Raw genomic sequence first — 12125 nt, 5'->3', positions numbered from 1 at the left:
CTATGGCGCATACAAAGTGACATAGTTCCATCATATATTCAATGGAGCGGAAGAAAAGTGAGGTATAACTCCACAACTTCTAATCCGGGACACAATTCGGGAAGGAATCACTTTTGTTGCGCGATTGGGATTACTGGAGGTCAATAATTACTTGATGAACAGGTTTTGTGAGGGTTCTTGTTCGTCACCACTCACTTTTTTGTTGAGCAAGATTGAGCTTTGAGTTGACATCTGGAATATATCCAGGTCTAAGCGCATTTTCAAGTTCATATATAGAGCTAAGTAAACCTTTCTTTGCCCGTTTGAGTATTTTTCCACTAAGCCTGGGAAGCGGATCAGAAGGTGGCGAGCGACCTTTACAGCTGAGAGGCAACTTGGTGTCCAGGTCATGGATTTTGTTCAACCAAAAGAGGATGACTCAGCATCGATACTTTTGCCTCCTGTCACGCCAGCTGAAGTATCTGTGACATTCGGTGGCTTGCCTACTTCACCTGAACTGCCCAAAAAGACAAAGAGTATGGACGATCCCAAGAGCCAAGTCGAAGCTAGCAATTTATCAAAGCATAACAACGTCAAAACAAGATCTCCCGGTGGTAAGACCGAGCAATCCGCTGTCCCTAGAAAGGAAGATGAAGCAGATGAATCAGTCCAACACCGTACCAGTGGCAGGATCACAAAAAAATTCGGCAAGCCAAGCAGAGTGCGAAAGTTCCCATTTGGCCAATACAGCTCCAAAGCCAGCAACTCTGTTTTATCAGCTTCGTTCAGACAAAAAGCCTTGTCTAAGGCGTCCAAACTGGGGCCTATTACTTGTCGAGGCGCACTAAGAATAGCTGGGGAACTCCGCAAAAACCACCTCAAAGCTCGCAGTGATCTATTCAGCGACGGAGAAGCCTTGTTACATGTGATAGCGGCTGCACACCCCAAATACGATCGTATGATTCGTGCCCTTCCGACGGCAGTTAATCTTGTTCCTGGAGAACTTAAAGAAAAACTGATGAACGAGAAAACCTTGGATTTATTGAAGATAGGAGTCTTTTTGGCAAATAAATGGATTTCAAGACCAGCTTGAAAAATACGAAAAGAGGTGAAGCCTAGACCTACTGCAATTGGCAGTCATAAATGATTATATTTTCTTTTATTTCTCCCAAAAGGGTCAAGGAGCAAAAAGTTTGATCTTGTTTTGCAAACTGCCTCGTTAGCATAGAGGAAAAAGAGCTCCCTAAGGTCACCACCACTGTGAAGTTCAGTCATCGAAAACATAAATATTGTCAGGTAAGTTAAGTGAGAAATATAAAACGACAAGTAAAGTTCGCGAAAAAAAAACTTCAATATCCAGTACAGCCAGCTCGTAAGATTATGCTCAAGTCTATTTCCTTCGACCACTTGAACGTCACTACTATATCCCAAGTGAAGGCTCTGCAGACTATTGATGTATTTGTGAATTACAAACAGCAAGATGCTACGGTAAGGTCGGCCGTTCCCATTCCCATTATAGAGCCCCGCAAACCTCGGTACAAATAGCCAAGTGCAGATGGATGACTCAATTAATCTAAGATTGGACCCATAAAGGTGTGTTCAATTGTTGGCATATTCATTATATACACCCACACACCGGGAAAGGGGTACACGCTAAATGGGACAGAATGGAAAGAGTCCAACACCGCGACCACCTGCGTCAGATCAACAACACACTGCCCGCGAAATACACGAGCCGGCTCTATAGATCTCTGCCAATGAGTTGAGCTTACGCTCTAAAGCAATTGCAAACCGGATACTGCTGGATACATGTACAACATACGCGAAGGCCTTTCGATTCTGTGAGGACGACCTATGGGTTTGTGGTGAGTGGATAAATGTAACCCATGTACTACTGGATTGATCGGAGCCGAGAGAACTACTACAGGTCTTACGAGTGAGACGCGTTTAGTAGAATATCACCCAGTTGGGAGGACGGGAGAAAGGCGAACAGCTAAGACAGACAGTGCGTGGCGGACAAAGATAGCGGAAGCTGTCTCGGATTTGGCCGAAGCATTACAGCTGTTTCAAAGCCGTAGGCCATGAGGGCAGCACCAACACAACGGCTGATCCATGGCAGACCTTGGCGAGGCTCAGAAACTTCGGAGTTTCAATGGGAATTGCATCTGCGGTAGAGTGTATCAGGACATGAAAGGGTAAAGGGCCGCCTTACGCTCTAGCTTATCATTGAGAGGCCATATCGCGTGTGTGAGTTACACATAATTGCACAATTCTCACGGTTATAGACCCTTTTAAATAGGTGAAGTTTGCTAGTGCCAGAGTATTGTATGGTAGTTTCTAATCTATTTTTTGCATGGTATTACCTAAACAGGTGAGATGAAATCAGAGAGCGTTCAGATCGTCCTACTTTCAAGGTCGGACCTCATTGCATATAGAGTGTTCGAGGATGCGTAAAGATCAGTCGTCAGCAATGGTAGCTTCCTGGAACCCACGTACAAATTGGTTGTACAATAGAAAACTGAAAATCTTTTTCAAGACTTCATGATGTCCCCTTCTCAGTTCGATGATGAAAGGGTATATGAACGGAAGTGAAGGGTCGGTATGTAGCTGAACCCGATATTGACGATAATTCTCGTGCGCATCGGTGAAAGCAGTCAAGTTGCTCTCCACCTGAAGTTGTGCTTGGGCCATTCCATTCAAAATGGCACATAGACAGAAATGATTTCTCAACTTGCAAAGTTCCTGGCTTCAGTGAGCTTCTGCTAGCCGAAGAAAGAAAATGATAGCCGTAAATCCTTACCCTAGCAACATCTCGGAGTTTCCCGTCCAGACCTCCCGCGGTTGCAATCTCCTCCGTGTCATGACTTAACTGATCCCACTTTTCAGCCAAGTGGCGTAGATGGTCGCCATTGAGCAATATTTCATTGATGTTAAGGTTATCAAACTCGCTCAGCACATCTTGAGTCATCTTCCAAGCCATGGTGGCGGCTGTTTGTCCGCTTACTGCCGTGAAGAAATCGGTTCTAACATCAAAGGCGCGGCCTCTTGCTATATCTGGGCCAATCTTATATCGTGTGTAGCGGGCTTCAAGAACTTTGAGTCGTCGAATAATATATCTATCCGGTCGATCAAGCAAAACCTTAAGAGGACCAGCAATAACGCCAGCTTCCATAGGCAAATTGTGATAAGGGCATTTGTTTTCAAATGCTATGAGCGCGTGTGAGAGTGTGGAATATAGGAAACGGTCAATTTGTTTGACAGTCTGCAGCGAATCAGGGATGAGTAATAAAGTCTTGCGGTTATAGGGTGACGTCAGATACTTTTGTCACTTCCCGGAATGTCTCGACAACGCAAGGTGATTGTTGCAGTAAAGAGAAAAGGGAGAGTCCCATTTCCTTGTGGTACGATTCGAATAAACCGATAGCCACGGATGGCATCCCCATGACATAGTTAACCCAGTCTTCAAGCTTAAGTTCCTTGAAAATAATCCAACTGTCGTGAAGAAGTTGCATCGCGATTGTCCTTGGCGCCGGATTTGTTGAAAACCTATGACCAGAAGCGAGGATTTTCATTTTTGTACATAAAATGTCGGGATATTCTCTCTCCTTTTGCTCTTTCTCAAGCCGGATTTCTTGGTCAAGACCACAAACATCGTCCCCGGATGGCCAAGGGAAGTGGAACGTGGGATATCTCGGAATTGGTGATATGTAGTCGTGCTGTGCCATGTTGCCCTCAATAGCCGAATAAAGGGTGTCGGAGTTATTGCAAAGGTAGTCACTGGTGAAAAATTGGTTTTTTTCGGTTGTGGGTTGTTGGGAGGGGGAGAATATTGGCTGGTAAATGATCTTGATATATACACCAGCCGTGAGACAGGTGCTGCTGTCTTCCTAGCTTTCGTGTGAAAAGAAGGATGTAGCTGCTTGCCGATTCTTTTCGCAATTGATCAAGTCTACTATTTCTACTTTTCTCTCTTGCAAATTATGGATTAATCACGCTGGATCCTTTGGCGAACTGGAAGTGGATGAACTTACATCCCCTACCAAAAGTTCCTTCCCACTCCGCTTTTTCGGGTCCTCATGTAAAATATATATATCACTTACACTGTATATAGCACCACCATTTTATGGTCTATAATGCTATAATTAAATTTCAGGGTTGCTTAATAATAGCACAATAAAAATTTCGCTTAATATTTTGTATAATATAGGGTTTCATATATTTATTAGGAACTATTACACAGAAGAATACAGCGTAATTTTAATGTATTTAAACTCATACATTCACTAATCAGGTACAATTGCTGTAAGAACCGCTATATGAGTTTTTAGGTTTGTTGGATTAGCAAAACCTGCCCCCTGTTTTACAAGGTCTGGAGGACGACTGTAACAGCCCCATTCGTGGGAGTCTATCTTTATGCCATTTCACATATGGGAAAACCCACAGGAAAGGCTAATGTCTAACTAGGACAAAGCGAGCCTTCGGTCATTCTAGGGTCGTTGTCTACCCCTTCCAGCCACTCATTTTGCTTTGCACTCTCTCCACGGTCTGCACCATGAAAAAGGACCACATAATTTGCCCTGCTATTTCACCACCGGTTACTTCTGCGACTTTTGCGGCAGCATCCCGCAAAGCCGACCGGGTGAGTCCGTGGGTCATGTCCGAGGACAGGATATTGCGAAGCAGTGCCACTGCCGTCATTACCACGCCCCTTTGGCCGTGCTCAGCTGGGTGGAAGATACTAATGCAGAATGATTTACTGCTCACAGCCAAGGCCCTTGCGACGCGTCCAATCGACACGTGCCAACAAACAGCTAGCTGCCGGGGTGTGGTCTTGGAAACTGGAGAGAGTAAAACCGCTCACCAACATGGAATTCTCGTTTATCCACATAGGGCGATCATGTCTAGATTAAGTCCGGTCAGCATCTGTATTGCTTAATTGCCAATGCTGCTTCAGCTGCGTTCAGCAATGACTTTGTGTAACTATCAGATAGCGTGAGGAGAAGGGAAGGGGCTCGTGTGTAAAAAGCGGATTTCGTTTGCCTATAGCAGTGATCAAGCCACCAAACCTGGGTTTAGCGTTCTGCTTGCTGAAATAGACCAATAACGTCTGCAGAATACTGTTACACAAATGAAATCACTCTCCGGTCTCGAATCCCCGGACATTATATAAACAGCGTCTTCACACCACATGAACAGACAATATGGTCCGAAGATCAGAGCTCTTTTCCAGATTTTCATACGAAACAAATCCTTCTGATTGTGTGCATCTCAACCCTTGAGATGAGAAAAATCGAAATCATGACTGTTTTATCGGTTAGAGGTAATTTATCCTCATATTACAGCAGGGTCTATTCTTAGGTGCGCTAATATCGCTTCATAGAGAACTTGACATCACAGGAAAACCAAGAGCATCAATTTCCCGTGAACTATGCTTATGACTACCTCAATGGGGGTATTGCGTATCTTTCCCTTCCACCTCTAACCCTCAATAAACTTCTGCAAACCAAGGCATTCCTCCAAATGGCAGATCAACGGGATCGCAGCGGGCAGTGCACTCAAAGGAGTGACAATGCTATTGATCTTTTCCCATTGACGGCTGGCCTTCCCTGGGCAACCGGTATCCTGTCATGTCGTCAAAACAAGCACTGGAACATAAGCATAGAAACGACAAGAATATTCCTTCAACACCTCGCTGCTGATAAGTCGACGCAAGATCTGTACAAATCTGGACATTCCGTCGCCGAGATCTCACAAAAGGAACTCGATTCAACCCTAGAGGAAGGCTGGGTGAAGTGCTTACATTTTTTATTTTCTATTAGATTTCTGGGAGATGCACGACATTACCTCAGTAATGGGGAGTTGCATTCGTCAGTACCGTTCTTCGGGCTCATTAAACAGCTCATGAGACGTTTCCAGCCCTGCGATATGAAGGATGATGTGGGGGACAGGTACCGAAGATGGTCTGTTAGGTGCCTGTTACTTCTTGGCTCGCGTCCAAAAACAAAGCGCATTGACCTCGTCGAACTGATTACGGGCCCAGATCCGCGATTTATACTCTGGAAACACGGGGATCTGCGTGATAAATGGACGATTAGCGTCGATAAAGTAGGGCTGGCCATAAAACGATCAAGAGCTACTGTGTTGTGGCCAAGTGGATCTCGCGGAATATACACTTTGTTCCCCAACCAATCATAATAAGCGATTCAAGCAAGATGGTTGTGCTAAGCACAACCGCACTTTGAGTCTGGATTTTCACCGAAGTCACGTACACACCTGAGATAGATCGGAGCCTGAGGCCCGTTATTTGATTCGCAGGAGTAACACACTTTTTAACGACGCGATCCCGATTTCAATCGCGCCTCCAGACATCAGATCGGCCGTGATTGATCCTCCATCCTTTTTCCCCCATTACGCGGGTACTTTTTGATTCCTCCAATCACCATGTTGGTTTGAGTGCCGATTTATCAAGCCAAGCCGCTTCTGATGGTATATTGTTCTCCCCATGGACAGTATCACTTAATGGACTAACACTGCGAGAAGCCAAATGCGCTTGGCGGCTCCAATCTCTGTATACTCGGGCCATCCGTCTATTTACCATGAACCGCATACCTTCCCCCGAAGGGCGGGATGCGCTCCCGATCCCGCACGCAACCGACGAACGCTCATGGCGTCCTCCACACCCTCCGCCCTTTGACAGCCACCCGCCCGACTACCTCCGCCCTCTATCGACTCGAATATACCCCGATTTGCCCCACCATGAGCTACCAGAATTGACACAGGAGGGCCTGTATGGTCGTTTCAATGGCCTGCTCCCCCAGGCGCCCGTGCATTTCCCCCAATATCCAAATTTCCCTCACCCCAACCTTCACCCGCCGATGAATGTAGCGCCGCGTGAAGGCTCCCCAGACGATCGTACTCGCATGGGCTACTTACCCACAAATCAGATCAATAGCGCTGAGTATACGCTTTTCTCGGGCCCTCTGCCTCCAGCTTCACATTCCACGGCACCCCTTCACCAAATGGCTGCTGCCACGCCGCCAGGCCGGTACGATCCGGCATTTTACCAGTATCAAATATATGGATCGCGCCAGCTCAAGACTGTTAGAGCCCAGCAGGTTAGTACATAGCTCATATGAAACCAACATACTTCGGATGAGTATTGGCTGACATCCGAGCAATAGGCTTGTCATCAATGTCGAGCCAAGAAAGCAAAGTGTGATGAGGGACAACCGAATTGCAGCCACTGCAAAAAGAACGGCCTTACCTGTGTTTACAAATCGCCGTCACCTCAAAAGCCAGATAAGGCTACCCAGCTAGTATTGGATCGCTTCTTGCAGACGAAAGACCGTCTGGATATTCAAATATCGGAACTGTATGCGATCCAGCAGAAGCATAGGTTAGTGCTGCAAAACTTGTTTCAGGGCAATAAATCAGCGCGGCCCATTCAAGCCATTGAGGAACATTCTCTCGTCCCAACACCCGCCTTCGATCATGACCCGCCTCTAAAAGAGGTATCAGAGACCCATACCGCAGGGAAAAGTATCCTGGATCCCGTGGGCCAGGATGTGGAGACTTTTGAATATGGTCAACAGCTGGGACCCGCGGAGCCGATGTACGATGACTCGACGACCGAGGCCGAGGGAGAGTATTCCATTCCCGTGGGTCACAATATAGCGGCTCACAAGCTATTGATGTGGCCCGCGATCAAGAAACTGCTATCCCCGAAGGGGTATGACGAGGATTATGTGATGCGATTGGAAGAAGAGCGTGGCCTTATCAGTATATATGGTCAAGGTGAGATCTCGTACACTGCTGATGGCAGCCAATTACCAAGGCATGGCGGCTTCGACGGTGTTCGACCCGGTGGAGATGGCGCGGGGCCAGATTCCGACGTCGAGGTAGACAAGTTTGGTAACCTGAAGCTGGACGCTGCAACTGCTCAGCGTTACTATGAAAGCTATCTCGCCAACATGTTCAATCTCCACCCGTTCCTTGAGCAGGACGAACTCAATATGAAGGTCGATACGTTCATTAGATGCTATTGCCGCCCCAGTTCCTCTACGAGCTCCGCCACAGATGACAAGCGATCAGCTCATGATGGCCTGCCGCCAGCGAAACGGAAACGTTCCAAGGAGAAATTGGGTGCGCCAGGTGAGTCCGTGGAGACTGTCTCTAACCCGCCGCGGCCACGCGTCGGAAAAAATATAGGAAATGCCATGATCATGCTGTGTCTTGCCCTTGGTGCGATTTGCGAAGTTCCTGCTCCTCTTCCTGGGCCTATCATGGTTCACAGAATTGATTATCGCAGCCAGCCCATCCCTGGTTCCTTGTCGCCACTCCCCCCGAACGGGATGTATACCGCCAATCATGTGCTCTCGCCCGCAAATCCCGCCGCAGTTATCCAAATGTCGCATTCGCATTCTCCGTATGTGCTGCCAATGCAACCTACTAGCCAGCCTTTTCCAGCCACGTTAGGTGAAACTCAAGGAAATCTATCAAGACGATGTGTGTCAATCACGCGTCATGAACAAGGGAATACGAGGAATCATCAGGTCATTCCTGGCCTGGCTCTTTATGGTTATGCTACCGCGATATTAGGCCTTCTGCAAGGTGGTAACGATTTAGAACATGTTCAGACGGGGTTGCTCGCTGGTCTTTACGCTGGCCAATTAGTCCATCCTTTACAGAGTCACAGTTGGATCTCCCAGGCCTCAAGGGCTTGTCAGGTACTTGTGGGATCAAAGCGGTATGAGAGACTCGAGGAGGGACCAGTGAAGGACCTTTATAAGTTCGCCTATTGGACCTGCTTGCAGCTGGAGAGTGACCTGCTCGTGGAGCTTGACGTTCCAGCGAGTGGCATCTCGCGTTATGAGGCTCGGATGGGTCTTCCGAAAGGAAAATTCACAATCACTCATCTCCCAGACGATCCCAGCTCACCCGCATCCAAGATGATACTGTACTACTTGGCTCAACTTCACCTGCACAAACTCCTTAATCGTGTCCACACCTTTCTTTACAAGGTAGAAAATCAAGGACAAACACGATGGTCATCAACTGTCCAAGAAGCCCTGAGCATGAACCTTGAGCTTTGGCGCACAAGCTTGCCCGACAGCATGAAGTGGAAAGATTCCGACGAGCCAGCAGACGAAATCAATGCTGCTCGCATGCGCGCCAAGTATTATGGTGCCCAGTACATCATCCATCGACCTCTTCTCTACCACGCCCTGCACCACGGTCATCCCGGGGCCCGCGTCGGCCCATTTGGCCACAGCTCAATGGAATCATCTACGTCGACGCAAGAAATGTCCTCAATGATACAACAAAACAACAACCTCGCTGCAAACCTGATGCCCATGTCTAGCGGCACGGATTCCACGTCAGCCGCGTCAGTCGCCCATGGCTGGACTTCTCCCAAGGTCCAATTATGCGAGCTTCCGAAGAAGCTTCGCATGGCCTGCAAGATCTGCATTGACTCTGTCATCCAGAGTACGGAGGCTTTTGATGGTGTAGGCGGACATCGGTTGGTGGTTACCAACATCTTCGGTACAGCACATGCGTAAGGAATCAGATCAATGAGTAAAATCGCAGAATTGGGAGACAATACTAATATCCTTTTCGTTGTACAGGCAGTTCGGCAACATGCTCGTTCTGTCGGCCACCTACATGTCCAGCCTGCACGAGCTCGTCGACGCAGAGCTCCTTGAGCGCCTTCTCAGACGCACAGTCGGCTTCCTCACGCAAAGCGAAAACATCTCTCCCACCCTTCGCGCCGATGCCCGCATCCTCACTGAGGTCTACCAGAATATCTTCCATCACGCTCTTGAGATGAGCCCCCAACCGACAAAAAGGAAGTGACATTAATAATTATTTGCAAAAAAGCCTGTACTATATAAAGGAATAACGAGCTAAAGTATCGAATCTTACCGCTAAAGCCATTTATACCAGTGTGTTAAATTGACATATTGCTGTGATATTTGAGCTAATGTATCAGGTCATGGAAATGCATAGTGGTACAGTGACTCGTACGTCTGTCTCCCTGCTATTCTCCAATGATCTTGTACATCGAAACCGAGTCTCTGGCAATCCATTGTATAAAATACGCTATTCTTAATATTATAGTGCTTAATATATTTTGATATGTACTGTATTGGAGCAAATACACTCCTGTTTACTCCAAAACCAGGCTGGGAAAATTGTTCATTTTGTCGAACGTACCATTTCACTCTCGCCGCCAATACTTGATGGCCTTGGCCTGCTTATCCCTATTCATTCTTCAAAACCAGCACACTCATACATTTGCTTCCACCCCCTAGGGCGATAAGTTTAAGTTGCTATCAAGGTTGGTAGTTCACCAACACCAATCTGGGACCTTTTTGACCAAACGGCAATGTGCCCGTGCAAGTCTGTTCAATAAATGTCCTTCAACAATTCCACTGAAGAAGGGCATCTCACCTTTCACCCGGTATCAAGGGAAAGACGCGCAGTATTCCGCATATTTAGCTTCCCAGTTGTCGGCAGGCCTGATAGCGAACCCGCATAACAGCAAACATCCTAGAGCGAGCTACATCGAGCAAATGAATTTATCAGCATCATTGTGAGAAGAAGAAGACTGCTCTATACTGTATGAATATGACGATCTCCCTCACCTAATTAACGCACTACCACCAGTTAATAAATTAAAGGCGAAACGATGTTGAGGCAACTAATTTGCCTAGATGCAACGATAGATCCATATTCCACGGTTTGCCTTTGTTTTCGTCTCATTTCCTTTTCTTTTTTCCCCTTTTTTTGTTTTGGTTGGGTTTCAAGGATGAATGAAATCGCTCAATGAAAAAAGGCCCTGCAGTTTTATAGTGGACTTTGCATCCACTGGCCCCTAGGTAGTAATCATAGAGGACTCCACTCCCGCAGAAAATGGTGGAAAATTAAAAAATTGTTCCTCAAAGAATAAAGGATATTTCTGCTATTTTAATGCGTATTTCGGCTGTTGACTATGCCTTCCTTGTTGACAATTTCTAGTTTCACAGCTAGATGGCGTGTTCTCCGTACTCTGATTCGAAGACAAGCCAAATCGGTTTTCTTTCCCTTTCCTTTTTACTTTGCCGTTGATTGTTAATATTTCAGCAGTCTCAAGTGTCTCTTAATATGTTTACTACTATCTCGCAATGTCTTCGGTAATGTTTGTCCACGTAACCATTAGCGCATATCACATAATTTGCTAACATCGTCTAAGCGGTCACATATTGAATTCTAGTCTCACTACATGCCTCGACACATTGTTACCAACTGGACCATGGACACTGGAAGCACAGAAAACCGGTCAAATTGGAAATTTGACGTCTGACTTCAATATTCCAACGACCACGCTTGACCTTTCTGCTGAAATTTCTTACCCTCGCCCGACAGTTATTCAGAAGGTCTCAACACCTTTGAACGAAGCATTCGATCCGACGTACACATCAATAGCTGCTCCTTTCACTTACGCCGGTACCGAATATAGTGTAATACTGACTATGGGTTCTGCCAATGATCCATCGACAACGTTTCCATCGATCATCTCTACCGAAGCTCTCCCAGAGGATGGAGCGATAGACAAGAACAAAATTAAATTACACCTGCCAACCCCACAATCCGCCAAAATCAATCTCCCTTTATCAGAAGGACTCATGAGATACCCATCGATACTACCGTCAATGAGCAGAGAAGTAGTCGAATTGACGGATATGTCTCCTGTCTCCAATGAGTACACTTTGACAACTTCAAGAGCTTCAAATGCTTTACCACCAGGAAAAATGAAGTTGAGAACAGGTACGGTCAACGTTTCAACGCAGTCAATACTGGATAAGCCTACAACTTTGACTCACAATTATTTGCTAGATAGCTCACCTACGTGGGCTGTTTCGGATGAGATTTCGCGCCTTCCAAAAGCACCTGAAAGTTCTCTACGCCAGGCAAGCACAGGTATACCTGGTATGATTCCTATGTATCATACAGAAAAGACTTACAGTTCATCACGGACTTCGGGTTTCGTAGACTACATACAGCAGGAAGGTAAAACATCGGTTTTATACGACTCGTCCAGAACTTTTGCCACATATACCTCAAGCTCAGGGAGTCATGAAGAAATTTCAGAATTAGGATCTACA

General features: G+C 46.5%; 2 protein-coding genes across 2 annotated transcripts; one reads left to right on the top strand and one right to left on the bottom strand.

The window, feature by feature from the left end:
- Window positions 1–2705: 2705 nt before the first annotated feature.
- Window positions 2706–2959, bottom strand: N7446_005587 (uncharacterized protein; the record flags this gene model as incomplete). The annotated part of the gene is made up of 2 exons (XM_058514335.1): window positions 2706–2741; window positions 2780–2959. The coding sequence occupies 2 exons, from the start codon at window positions 2957–2959 to the stop codon at window positions 2706–2708; spliced, it is 216 nt and encodes a 71-aa protein (XP_058371513.1).
- Window positions 2960–6575: 3616 nt separating this feature from the next.
- Window positions 6576–9834, top strand: N7446_005586 (uncharacterized protein; the record flags this gene model as incomplete). Its single annotated transcript, XM_058514334.1, has 3 exons — window positions 6576–7094; window positions 7161–9535; window positions 9606–9834. 3 exons carry the CDS (start codon window positions 6576–6578, stop codon window positions 9832–9834), a joined length of 3123 nt encoding a protein of 1040 aa, XP_058371512.1.
- Between the last annotated feature and the right edge of the window lie 2291 nt (window positions 9835–12125).

Source organism: Penicillium canescens, assembly GCF_028828765.1.
Source record: "Penicillium canescens strain IBT 15451 chromosome Unknown utg000004l_segment0_segment0, whole genome shotgun sequence".
NCBI classification, from domain to species: domain Eukaryota; kingdom Fungi; phylum Ascomycota; class Eurotiomycetes; order Eurotiales; family Aspergillaceae; genus Penicillium; species Penicillium canescens.
The sequence above is the reverse complement of the archived record's forward strand: the minus strand, read 5'-3'. Positions and strand labels throughout refer to the sequence as shown.